At 23.8% G+C, this 12619-nt stretch overlaps 1 protein-coding gene across 1 annotated transcript; it reads left to right on the top strand.

Annotated features, from left to right (window-relative positions):
• The first annotated feature begins 276 nt into the window (after window positions 1-276).
• On the top strand, window positions 277-11819 carry LOC145829152 (serine/threonine-protein phosphatase 4 catalytic subunit A-like). The gene is made up of 5 exons (XM_082936879.1): window positions 277-493; window positions 4495-4559; window positions 9790-9865; window positions 10313-10506; window positions 11644-11819. The coding sequence occupies exons 1-5, from the start codon at window positions 277-279 to the stop codon at window positions 11767-11769; spliced, it is 678 nt and encodes a 225-aa protein (XP_082793005.1). The 3' UTR covers window positions 11770-11819.
• The last annotated feature ends 800 nt before the right edge of the window (window positions 11820-12619 follow it).

The raw sequence follows: 12619 nt of genomic DNA, 5'->3' as shown, positions 1-12619 counted from the left end.
ATTAGTGGTTAACAATATATACAATACACAAAACTATATCCAACTTTTATATACTATATAAAATTTGTAGTTTCTAAATCTTACCTGTAATAAAGTAAAGTATATAATAAAATAAAATACGAAATCAAATACAAATTACTTACATAAAATTAACAGAAATATTGATTCATAAGGTTAAGGCGTCGGTAATAATTAGTAAAAAAAGTAAATAATCGCTTAACAACATTATGTTACAAAACATTAACATTTAAAATTTCCTTTACCTTACATTGAAAGATGGATAAGCTACTCTTTATGTCTAAACCAATATCTATTTCGGCCATCATCAACAAAGTTGAAATGTTCGCGCCATTAACAATGAATAACGAACTTTGCAACAACAACAACAACAGCGTCCGAGGCGACCTAACACCCGTTTCGTCCTTATTGGTACATAATATAACCTTAACCGAACATATTTGTCCTTATACAACTGCTCAAGTACTTAAGCCCGGTTAGTAAGTCCTCAACAGTGGTCTCTAGCGACTATAAATGCATGATAAGCCCTGATAAGGACGAAACCATTATTCAAAAAGGTAAAGTATTGTAAAGTTTATTATTTAAGTATGAAAAACAGCAGGGCACTTTAATCAAATGCAGTTTGTCACAACTGATTTAAATACATAATAAGTTAATAAGATGTTCTATAAAATTTAAAAACAAGCAAAACAACAAACATCACTCATGGAATAAACAATTAAATTAGTAAGTTTAAACTTTAGTGCTACGAAATGCTGTATACCCATCATTTAATTATAGTTAAAAATAATTAAAGCTTTATAAACCTGAGGTAATACCTTTCCATAAAGTAGTTATAAAAGTCAAATCCGAACTATGCATAAGTGAAGAAACATACACCTAAAAATAACAAGTTAAAATTTAAACCACTTACACGCAGACCAAAAAGACACCAAGGCACAAAACTAAAACTGTTATTAAGCATTCAAAGCACTGATTAACAATCAAGCCGGTGAACGAAAACACCACAAATTAAACTGCATATACATTACATGGGAACAAGTCTAAATTGCACGAAAGAAAGGCTGGACGAAGTTACTAAATTGCACGAGTGCACAAAATTGCACGAAGCGAAATTCGCACGATAGAACTAAATTTCATAAATACGATTTTGCACCAAGGGTCAATTTTGCACGAGCTACATTTTTGCACGGGAGTAAAAAAGTATAAAAAAAAAAAAAAAAATTAAAAATTAAAAAAAGTTAATAAAAATTAATAAATAAAAAAGATAAAAACTACTGACTGAGGGTAAGGGTTATGGGTAACAGTGATAGAAAAAAAAAAAAAACATAAAAATTTTTTAACTAAAAAAAAATAATAACTTTCCGACCGAAGGCAAGCGTTAGGGGTAACAATGATAGTAAAAAAAAAACTAAATAAAAAAGAATTCAAATTAAATTACTACAGAAATTAAAAAAATAAATAGAAAACATTTAACCCGTGCAAAATTGTTTGCTCGTGCAAAAATGACCCTTCGTGCAAAAGTATTTTCGTGCAATTTTGTGCACTCGTGCAATTTTGTCCCCTCGTGCAAATTAGACAGCTACCCACATTACATCTTAAGTAAGTTCAAACACAAAGCATATTAAAGTCCTTTACATTATTTTGATAAAAAAAAAAAAAATTCTAACAAAATTTTCTTAAAAAAAAAAAACAACCTCAAAGTTAAAAGACATAAAAATGTGTAATTGTTAAGTAGTTTGAAAAAATTAATAACTTTATATTGATGAAAATAAACTATGGCTATGCTTTTCATTAAACAATGATAACAACAAAGTTTTGTTTTTAAACCTTTGAAATAGTTTAGTAATAATACAAGCATGTATTATTACATTTTAATAAAATCTAGCATGCTTGTTCTTTATTTTTACTTATTTTTTTAATATAATCTATTTAATTAATTTTGAGTTTGACTACTTTTTCATAGTTTATAATACAATTTCCGCAATACGAATAAATCTAAAACAATGAAAAACGAAACCAATTTAAAATTTAACCAACAAACTATTTTATATTTTCTTTTTTGTTGTTTAAATGTAACTAGATTTGGCTTTTAATTATAAACTGTTAGATTTTTATAACAGCTATTAATAAAGATATCAATATACACATAAAAAATATTGCTTTTTTTCAAACAAAATGTACATCTAAAGCTAAAATGTTTTATATTTTTAATCTTAATATAATCAACTTACATTTAAATTTCTAAAACGTCGTTTTATACTTATGGAAATTATTGGTGTGAATCGTATTACAATTAAAAGTTATTTTTTTCGCTTTGGTATAATGACTATAAAAAACAAACAACTAGTATAATAGAGGGTTAATAAAGCAAACAGCTAAAAGAACAAAAGTATACTTAAAAATATCTGAGCGGAAAAATAGCTAAATTATCAGTTTTTTTAAAGCTTTTTGTTGACTTTTTTTTTACCCTATCTCATAATTCACCTAACGCAAACATATAAAAAATTAACAATAAAATTAAAAAAAACAGCGCCCAAAATGTTTATTGTAATAACCTAGAGTATAAAAGAAACTTTCTGTTGTCGAGTTATACGCCACAAATTTATTGTTTTGTCCATAAGTAGGAAACAGCTTATCAAAAAAAGCTATCTTTTTATGCTGATTCAGCTTTTTTAAGCTTTTTTTCTGCTTTGACTCACGTTTAAGTGTATTAGTCCTAAAAGAAATATAAATCAATAAAAAGTTTAAATTATGGTTAAAGTTTGAAAAATAGTTATAGTTTTTCACAAGTTCTGGTTTAATATGCTTAGAAGATTACTTATAATAGTTTCATAAAAAAGTTTTACAATGATAGTTTGAAAGATCCTTGCTTACTACTTTAAAACTAAATGTATTAATAATAAAAAACTTATTTTATAAAATAGTTTTGCATATAAGTTTTATGATAACATAAGAATAAACATTCAAAATGTTAGCTCACCCACTTTAGCAATGTTACCAAAACTTATTTAATATTAACATTAAGTATTAAAACAAAAACTAATCAAATTTAATACTAATTATAAAAAGTATACTAAGTTGAATTAAAAATTAAAATAAACATTAAAATAATCTATTTTTAAAACATATTTCTACATAAATAAAAAAACAGTAGTTAATTTTTTAGAACAATCCTTGTTTTTTTTATGTAGTCGAATAAAAATATACTTTACTCTTTACTTAACAAGCATTTTTATTTCTCGACTCAGGTGGTTTTATAGCATTGACTCTAGTGGAAGTATTAATCAAATTTTGAAAAGCCTAAATAATAAGATACAAACAAAACAAATTATGCTTGAGTTGCTACATGGTCGTTTTTTTGCTGGACAAAATCCGACTGGACAAAATTTTCAGCTTGATATTCGGCTTTAAACACAGTAAGTTCAAACAAACTAAACTGGACAATTTTGAGGAGGACAAAAAACTCACTGGACAATTTTGGAATAAAAAAGATAAATAAAGAAATAATATAAAAACTAAATATTTTTTTTTACATCGTAAATTAATAAAAATAAGAAAAAATAAAAAGTTTTTTTACTTCGTAAATTAATAAAAATAAAATAAAAATAATGATTTTTTTTCTACTTCTTTAATTAATAAAAATTAAATAGAACAAAAAAATTTTTTTTAGTTAATAATTTTATTTTAGTTTGTAAATTGATAACAATAAAATATTGCTTTTTTTTTACTTCGTAAATTAATAAAAATGAAATAAAAATAATGATTTTTTTTTCTACTTCTTTAATTAATAAAAATTAAATAAAACAAATTTTTTTTTTAGTTAAGAATTTTATTTTAGTTTGTAAATTGATAACAATAAAATATTGTTTTTTTTTTACTTCGTAAATAAATAAAAATAAAAGAAAAATAAATTACAAACAAAAAGGAAGTTCTAAATTAAAATAAAATTAAGACCTTTTAAAATTTATAATTCTGTAAACAAAAAATACAAATAAATAAAATAGTAAAAACAGATTTTTAAATTTGTAAGCATTTGTATATGAACGCAACAATGCAATAACAAAAAAGTGTTCTAAAAAATATTAAACCATTGTGTAAAATATAATTAAAAAAAAAACAGTAAAAATTCTTACATAACTTTTTTTTAAATTTTTATAAAATTGAAATTAATAAAAGTACACAATAATGCTAAAATATTATTAAACAATAATAAAGTTTTTCTTAATAAAAAATAAAAATAAATCTTTTTATACTTCGTTGATTGTGTTTTTAACTTACAAACACTCGGAATATTACACTATAACACTATGATAATCGCTTTTTGGTATAAAAGCATTTCCTAATACACTTCTTAAATGAAAAATACTCAACTAAAAGTATTCAAACTTTGTATTTGTGTTTTTGGTGGACTTTCTCTATCTATTTCTTCCCTTCATCAGGTTGGAATTTTTATGATTTTTATTAAATATTTAGTTATTTTGATTAAGATAATCTGTGTTCATGGTGGACTTTCTCCATCTATTTCTTCATTAGATCAGGTTGGAATTTTTATGATTTTTATTAAATATTTAGTTATTTTGATTAAGATAATCTGTGTTGATGGTGGACTTTCTCCATCTATTTCTTCCCTTGATCAGGTTGGAATTTTTATGATTTTTATTAAATATTTAGTTATTTTGATTAAGATAATCTGTGTTCATGTTGGACTTTCTCCATCAATTTCTTCCCTTGATCAGGTTGGAATTTTTATGATTTTTATTAAATATTTAGTTATTTTGATTAAGATAATCTGTGTTCATGGTGGACTTTCTCTATATATTTGTTCCCTTGATCAGGTTGGAATTTTTATGATTTTTATTAAATATTTAGTTATTTTGATTAAGATAATCTGTGTTCATGGTGGACTTTCTCCATTTATTTCTTCATTAGATCAGGTTGGAATTTTTATGATTTATATTAAATATTAAGTTATTTTGATTAAGATAATCTGTGTTCATGTTGGACTTTCTCCATCTATTTCTTCATTAGATCAGGTTGGAATTTTTATGATTTTTATTAAATATTTAGTTATTTTGATTAAGATAATCTGTGTTCATGTTGGACTTTCTCCATCAATTTCTTCCCTTGATCAGGTTGGAATTTTTATGATTTTTATTAAATATTTAGTTATTTTGATTAAGATAATCTGTGTTCATGGTAGACTTTCTCCATCTATTTCTTCCCTTGATCAGGTTGGAATTTTTATGATTTTTATTAAATATTTAGTTATTTTGATTAAGGTAATCTGTGTTAATGGTGGACTTTCTCCATTTATTTCTTCATTAGATCAGGTTGGAATTTTTATGATTTTTATTAAATATCTATTAATTTTGATTAAGATAATCTGTGTTCATGGTGGACTTTCTCCATTTATTTCTTTTTTAGATCAGGTTGGAATTTTTATGATTTTCATTAAAAATTTAGTTATTTTGATTAAGATAATCTGTGTTAATGGTGGACTTTCTCTATTTATTTCTTCATTAGATCAGGTTGGAATTTTTATGATTTTTATTAAATATTTAGTTATTTTGATTAAGATAATCTGTGTTCATGGTGGACTTTCTCCATTTATTTCTTCATTAGATCAGGTTGGAATTTTTATGATTATTATTAAATATTTAGTTATTTTGATTAAGATAATCTGTGTTCATGGTGGACTTTCTCCATCTATTTCTTCCCTTGTTCAGGTTGGAATTTTTATGATTTTTATTAAATATTTAGTTATTTTGATTAAGATAATCTGTGTTCATGGTAGACTTTCTCCATCTATTTCTTCCCTTGATCAGGTTGGAATTTTTATGATTTTTATTAAATATTTAGTTATTTTGATTAAGATAATTTGTGTTCATGGTGGACTTTCTCTATCTGTTTCTCCCCTTGATCAGGTTGAAATTTTTATGATTTTTATTAAATATTTAGTTATTTTGATTAAGATAATCTGTGTATATGGTGGACTTTCTCTATTTATTTCTTCATTAGATCAGGTTGGAATTTTTATGATTTTTATTAAATATTTAGTTATTTTGATTAAGATAATCTCTGTTCATGGTGGACTTTCTCCATTTATTTCTTCATTAGATCAGGTTGGAATTTTATGATTTTTATTAAATATTTAGTTATTTTGATTAAGATAATCTGTGTTCATGGTGGAATTTCTCTATCTATTTCTTCCCTTGATCAGGTTGGAATTTTTATGATTTTTATTAAATATCTATTAATTTTGATTAAGATAATCTGTGTTCATGGTGGACTTTCTCTATTTATTTCTTCCCTTGATCAGATTTGAATTAGTTTGAATTGCTTAATAATTATTTCTTTAATTATTTGTTTAATTTCGAAAAAAGCACAAATTTATAAGAAGTAAATGAAAGTTTGTTCTTTATATCAATTTTATGTTAAAATTCTAAGAAAAACACGAAATTGTGAAGTGCTAAATACTGTTCACTCAGATTTTATTGATTTTTAGTTATTGTATACTTTACTGGGACCATAATGTTTTAATTTTTATAGCAATAATTTACAAAATAGTTAGTTTTAGATAATTTTGAGAATTATTTCACTTACAATATTGAATGGTTTACATAATTAGTTAAAAATACTAAATAACTTAATATCAGTTTATTACTATGTTTACTTTTAAAGTGCAACCATAAATTTTGATCATTTAACAAAAGGATTATGTTTTTCATTAAACAAACAAATATAACCTTATTAAGTGCTTTAATAACTCAAGCTGTATATTTAAAGATTTTCGGTTAAATTTCTCTGAAATAAAAAAGTTGTTTACAAATCTGTTATTTAACTTATTTTTGGTTTAAGACTATTTTCAGAAAAAGTTTTCTACAAAAACAACATATACAAAAAAACCATAAAAACTTTCTGTTAGAAAAACAAGTTTACTAAAAACTTTTTGCTTTAGGAATATTTTTAAGCATATATAGCATACTGTCTTAATGAACTTTGTACAAAATGTTTTTAAGAAGCGAAGTTAAGTTGTATAAACATAAAATAAGATCTAAAGCTTATTAATTTTTAGCTAAGTAATTATTTTACCCGTATAAAGTAAATCAGTTATAAATGGACTTTGTTTTAAATAAAGTTTTGAATTACAAATTATTAAATAAATATAGTTAGTTTTTTCTTATTTTGCTTAAGTAAAAACGCACTAACACATTTGTCTTGAAATGTAGAATATTTACTACATCTTTGCATAAAATATTTAATACATAATTGCATAAAATATGTACTACATAATTGCAAAAAATATGTACAACATAGTTGAATAAAAATATTTACTACATGTTTGCATAGAATATTTGGGGTTTACTACATAGTAATATCACATGTTTTAATTAACAATATTATCTAACAATGCAGTGATATAGGTCAAAGTTGACTGTAATCAGTATGTTAATAACATTGGCATTTTGTATGAATGTTTAAAATTTAGTGTCTATAAATTGTGTATGTAAGTATGTAATGAATTCTTAATTTTTTCTTTGTTTTAATTTTATTTTTTGAATTCACAAAAACACGAAATTGTGATTGAAGTGCTAAATACTTTAGTATCGCTTCTATTGATTTTTAGTTGTTGTACACTTTAATGTAACCATAACGTTTGAATTTTTATAAAGATAGTTTAAAAAAAGTTTGTTTTAAATTATTTTGAGACTTATTTTACTCAAAAACATTGAAAGATTAATTTTTTAAATTCAATTAAAAATACTGAATAACTTAATATGATGTTTGCTTTTAAAAGTGCAAACATAAATTTTGAACAAATAAAACACTAAAGGATTAATTTTTACACTAAACAAACAAAAATAACTTTTTTACGTGTTTTAACAACTTTTACTTCTACAAATGTATTTTTAATTAAGTTTTGAAAGTTATTTTTCCAGAAAATGAGTTATCTTTGAACTTTAGAGTATTTTCAGTTATGTTTTTGTTTTGTTTGTAAAAATTAAAATTTAATTACTTTTCTGAACTTGCACAACACAATGCAGTATGAAAAAGTTTTCAACAATTTTAGATAGTAATAAATAAGTTGAATTTTTTACTTTAAAGTTTTTTTTTATAAAAAAATAAAATGTGCATCATTTTTGAATTGCTTTTATATTTAGGCACAATTTTTGCTCATAAAACTGCAAATTTTTTTTATTAAACATAATGAATTTTGTTTTCATGAAATGAACTTTAACCGAGTTATTATCATATTCAAATAAGGTTTTCGCTTGTTTATGCAAAAATATTTAAATTTCAAGCGTACTCACAAATATTTTATATACGTATAAAATTGTAATGCTTTAAAATATTGATATTCTTATTTAACTATATATTTTTAAATTCTTATGAGTAATAGAAATAAGACTTGATTCATTAAAAATATGAATTCATTGTTTCTGTGGTTTTAAAATACATATGTGTGGCTTTAGAAAATGCGTATAGTAAGGAAATAGCCGAAGTTTCTAAAAATGTTTGAGAAGTTAGAACAATTAAATGCGGTAAAATATAAGTCGAATTGTTTAAAATTTGTTTTCATTATTAGTTCGTTAATTATTTTTTTAATTTTAAATAAATAAATTTAAAAACATTGATGTTATTGATGTGGAGTAATTTTTGTAAAAGTTTCGTATGTTTTTATATAGTTAAAGCTAAGAAACATTTTTATTGGTTTGAAAATTTTATAAATTTTCAATATAAACTAGAAATACTAATTTGATTTATAAATTGTTAAGTAAGTTTTATTTATTAACCATATTTTAATTATTGAAAATATTCTTAGTTGTTTAAGATTTTTATCAAACAAATATTTTATACAAAAGGTATTTAAAAAAATATTTATAAGGGTTGCCACAAAACCTTGAATCCTGAAAAAAACCTGAATTTGACATTTAGGCTAAAATAATCTGGAATTTAAAACAAATTTTTACATGATAAATAGTAAAACTTTGATTTGACATAAAAAATCTATCGTATATAGATAATATTTTTTTGATATCATCAAAAATTTTTTAATATAAAACACATTTAAAGAAGTTTTAGGATATCTTTTCAATGTTGTAATATATATTAACACAGTTTTTTACTTAAAGATTATTTTAAAACCAAAAATAAACCCAAAAACGTGTACTTTCAAATTTCTTGAAGAAATTCAGAAAATTTGGAAGAAATTTGTAGAAACCTAATGGTAACCTAATTAATGTTTTTAATCCTAAATTGTTATATTTATCTCACATTATTTACATAAGATTAAATTACGTTATAAATCTTATAAAACGTAGTTATATTTAATTTTAGAGATAAATGATTGGCTGTTAATACAGGATGATTGATAACTTACCAAAACAAAATATTTACTAAATAAAAGTAAATACATGATATGAGAATATCAAATCAACATGTTTGCACAAAATAACTTTTATAAGTTTGCAAATCAGCATAGGTGTATTAACTTTTTTCAATCATCAGTTATTTAAAAAATCATTAAGAATATGATAAGTTGCCATATTTGTTTAATAACTTATATTTATTTAAAAAAAGCATCGTCGTTTTACAACAATAGACTTTTGTATAACTGTTTGTAATAATAGTCATAGTTTACAAAAAAGAGAACCGACAGAAAATAAGAATTTATAAGTAAAAGTATTTATTTAATTATTTCTTTAACAGATTCGCACTATCGACAGAATTTATTGTTTTTATAATAAACTTAAATATTTATAACAGATCAGAACAATCGACAGGAAACAAGAAGTTCCGCACGATGGAGCAATGTGCGATTTATTGTGGTCAGATCCTGAAGGTAATAATAAAAGTAATTAGTATGTAATTTATTATTCATTTCAATAATATAATGTGCGATTTACTCTGGTCTGATCCTGAAGGTAACAAAAAATTAAATAAATAAACATAAAAAGTGTGATTTATTATAGTCTGATCATGAAGGTTTAAATAATATGTACTATTTATATTATTTGATATTATATTATTATTATGGTAAAAAATAAACAAATTATCAATAATTTAACAAAATGTACGATTTACTCTGTTCTGATCCTGAAGGTTTAATATTTAATTTTAATTTTATTTATTATTATTTTAATTTTATTTATTAATGTGGTCAGATTCTAAAGGTGAAATTAATATATTTCTTTAAATATTTAATATTAAATTTACTTGATTATAATGTTGTCTCGTTTTCTATACACCATATTAAATTTCTTTTTTCTAAACAAAATAGCGAAATTAGACACAGTTGGATGGGGCGTTTCGCCACGAGGGGCGGGCTTCCTGTTCGGCTCGGACGTCGTAAACAGATTTAATCAGAACAACTCCATATCGTCAATCTGCAGGGCCCACCAGCTGGTCATGGAGGGCTACAAGTGGCATTTCAACGACACTGTCCTGACCGTGTGGTCCGCACCTAACTACTGTTACAGGTTAATTATTCTTAATTATTAATTATTTAATTTGTTTATTTAATTAATATATAATTATATAAATTATTTTTAATTAATTTAATATATAAGTGACATTTCAACGACACTGTCCTGACCGTATGGTTCGCTCTTAACTATTGTTACAGGTTATTTAAATAATTATATTATTGATTATTTTCTGTTTGCTTATATTTATTATATAAGTGGTATTTCAACGATACTGTTTTGCTCTGTTTTGGATGGAGGCTCCTAATTATTGTTACTGGTTATAATCTATTTAATTTAATTATAATTGGCATTTCAATTTTATTGAGTTTTTGAAAATTTTAAGATTTTTTATGCATTTTGAGGTAAAATAATTAAAAACAAGAAGAATCTTTAATATTTTTTTTATAAAATCAAAGGTAATTTTTTTGTTAATGTTGTGTTTAAACGATCGTTTAGATACAAGTTTATAACCGAAGTTTTGGTTTTAGATATAAACTTCCAAACTTAAACACAAATCATTTAGCCTTTATTTTTAACTCCGGGTGCCTAACAAATAAACTGAAAGTCTCCAATGTTAAACTCTCAGTTTTAAAATATTATTGATAACACTCAACTTGTAACTTTATGCCGGCCAAGTTATTTATTCTGTGCCCCGATCGATCCAAAGGGCACAGTTTAACCTCATTTTGACAAACATCATTTGTATTAATGTTGTCCAACAGTTGGCAATGTCCCCCCATTAGTTTAGAAACTTTTGGGTTTTCCAAAAAGGACTAAGTGGCCCCCTTAAGGCCCATGACAGAAATTTAGGGAGTCACGAACACCAAAGGGGACATAGTCGGACCATGAGGTCATAATTTTTGAAACTTACCTTAGATATTCTGGAGTTGATGATGAAGAGTAAAAAAATAACGTGTTAGGTGTTTTAAATTGTAGATTTTTGAGTAAATCTTGTTGGAGGGGGTATAGCTTTTTAATTTCTTTAAAAGGGCCTTTTGAAAAAAAGTTTGGGAAACTCTGCTGTAGTCCTTCATACTAAACCTATTTTACAAATAAATTTACAGTTTTTCACCTTTTAATGCTAATCATTAAAACTACAACCTAATTCTATAAAATTTGGTACTTATTAATTATCTTTTTTCAGATATCTTTTTTCAACGTAGCTGCAATTTTCGAATTAGACGAAAATCTGAAACACGAATTCATAATATTCGAAGCAGCGCCCCAGGAGAGTCGCGGTGTTCCCATGAAGAAGCCACTTCCAGACTATTTCCTGTGAAAACACAAAAGTTCCTGTGAAGATTTCAACGCGACGTTTTCCGTAGGTAAAATTTGAATAAAAATAGAAAAACTAGATGTTTTTAAAATGAATTGAAAAAAACTATAAAAAAATGTTTCATGAAAATAAATAAAATGAATTTATAGTGGAAATTAATATTCCATTTAATTAATAACTTTAATAAAGTTCTGTTTTCCTTAAAAATAAACTTCTAGCAAAGTTAAAAAAGTCAAAAGTATTTTTTGTTGAACTATATTTTTAAGTTAATTTAATTTTCAATTAAGTTTCTATTTTAAGGTTTTAATACTTTTTCCTGAGGTTGCCAAAACTTTGTTGTAGTTTAGCTGTTTTTAAATTACATAATAAGTATTGATATTTTTCAAAAAAAACATAGTCTCTAATACTAATTGAAAAAAAGTTTAATCTTTATTTACTCTATCTTGACTAGTTCTAACAATATTGATTTAAGTAAATTAAAAGTTTAATTTCTACCATTAAAATTATTTTAACAATTTATTTATAAATGAAATGAGTTGAATATATTAATGAAGATAAAATAAAACATTGATTGAACTATGTTAATAATAACTAAAACTATCTTTGTAAAAGCTTGAAAAAAAAAACATAATATTAAAAGCAACTTACTCAGTACATTTATTGATCTTTTATACCTCAAACCTTCATAGAGCTTATTTTTTGCATTATTTTTAACTTTTACAAAAAAAGTTATAAAGCAAGTTTTTTTCTTTACTAAGTAATGAAAATAAAAGTTTTCCGAGTAAAAGAAATTCTAATGTTCAAATGAAAAGTAGTTTTCTTTTATTAGACTAAGTTATACAGTTAATTAAAT

Source organism: Thalia democratica, chromosome 2 (assembly GCF_965202585.1).
Source record: "Thalia democratica chromosome 2, ktThaDemo2.hap1.1, whole genome shotgun sequence".
Lineage (NCBI taxonomy): Eukaryota > Metazoa > Chordata > Thaliacea > Salpida > Salpidae > Thalia > Thalia democratica.
This window is presented reverse-complemented; position numbering and strand designations above follow the sequence as displayed.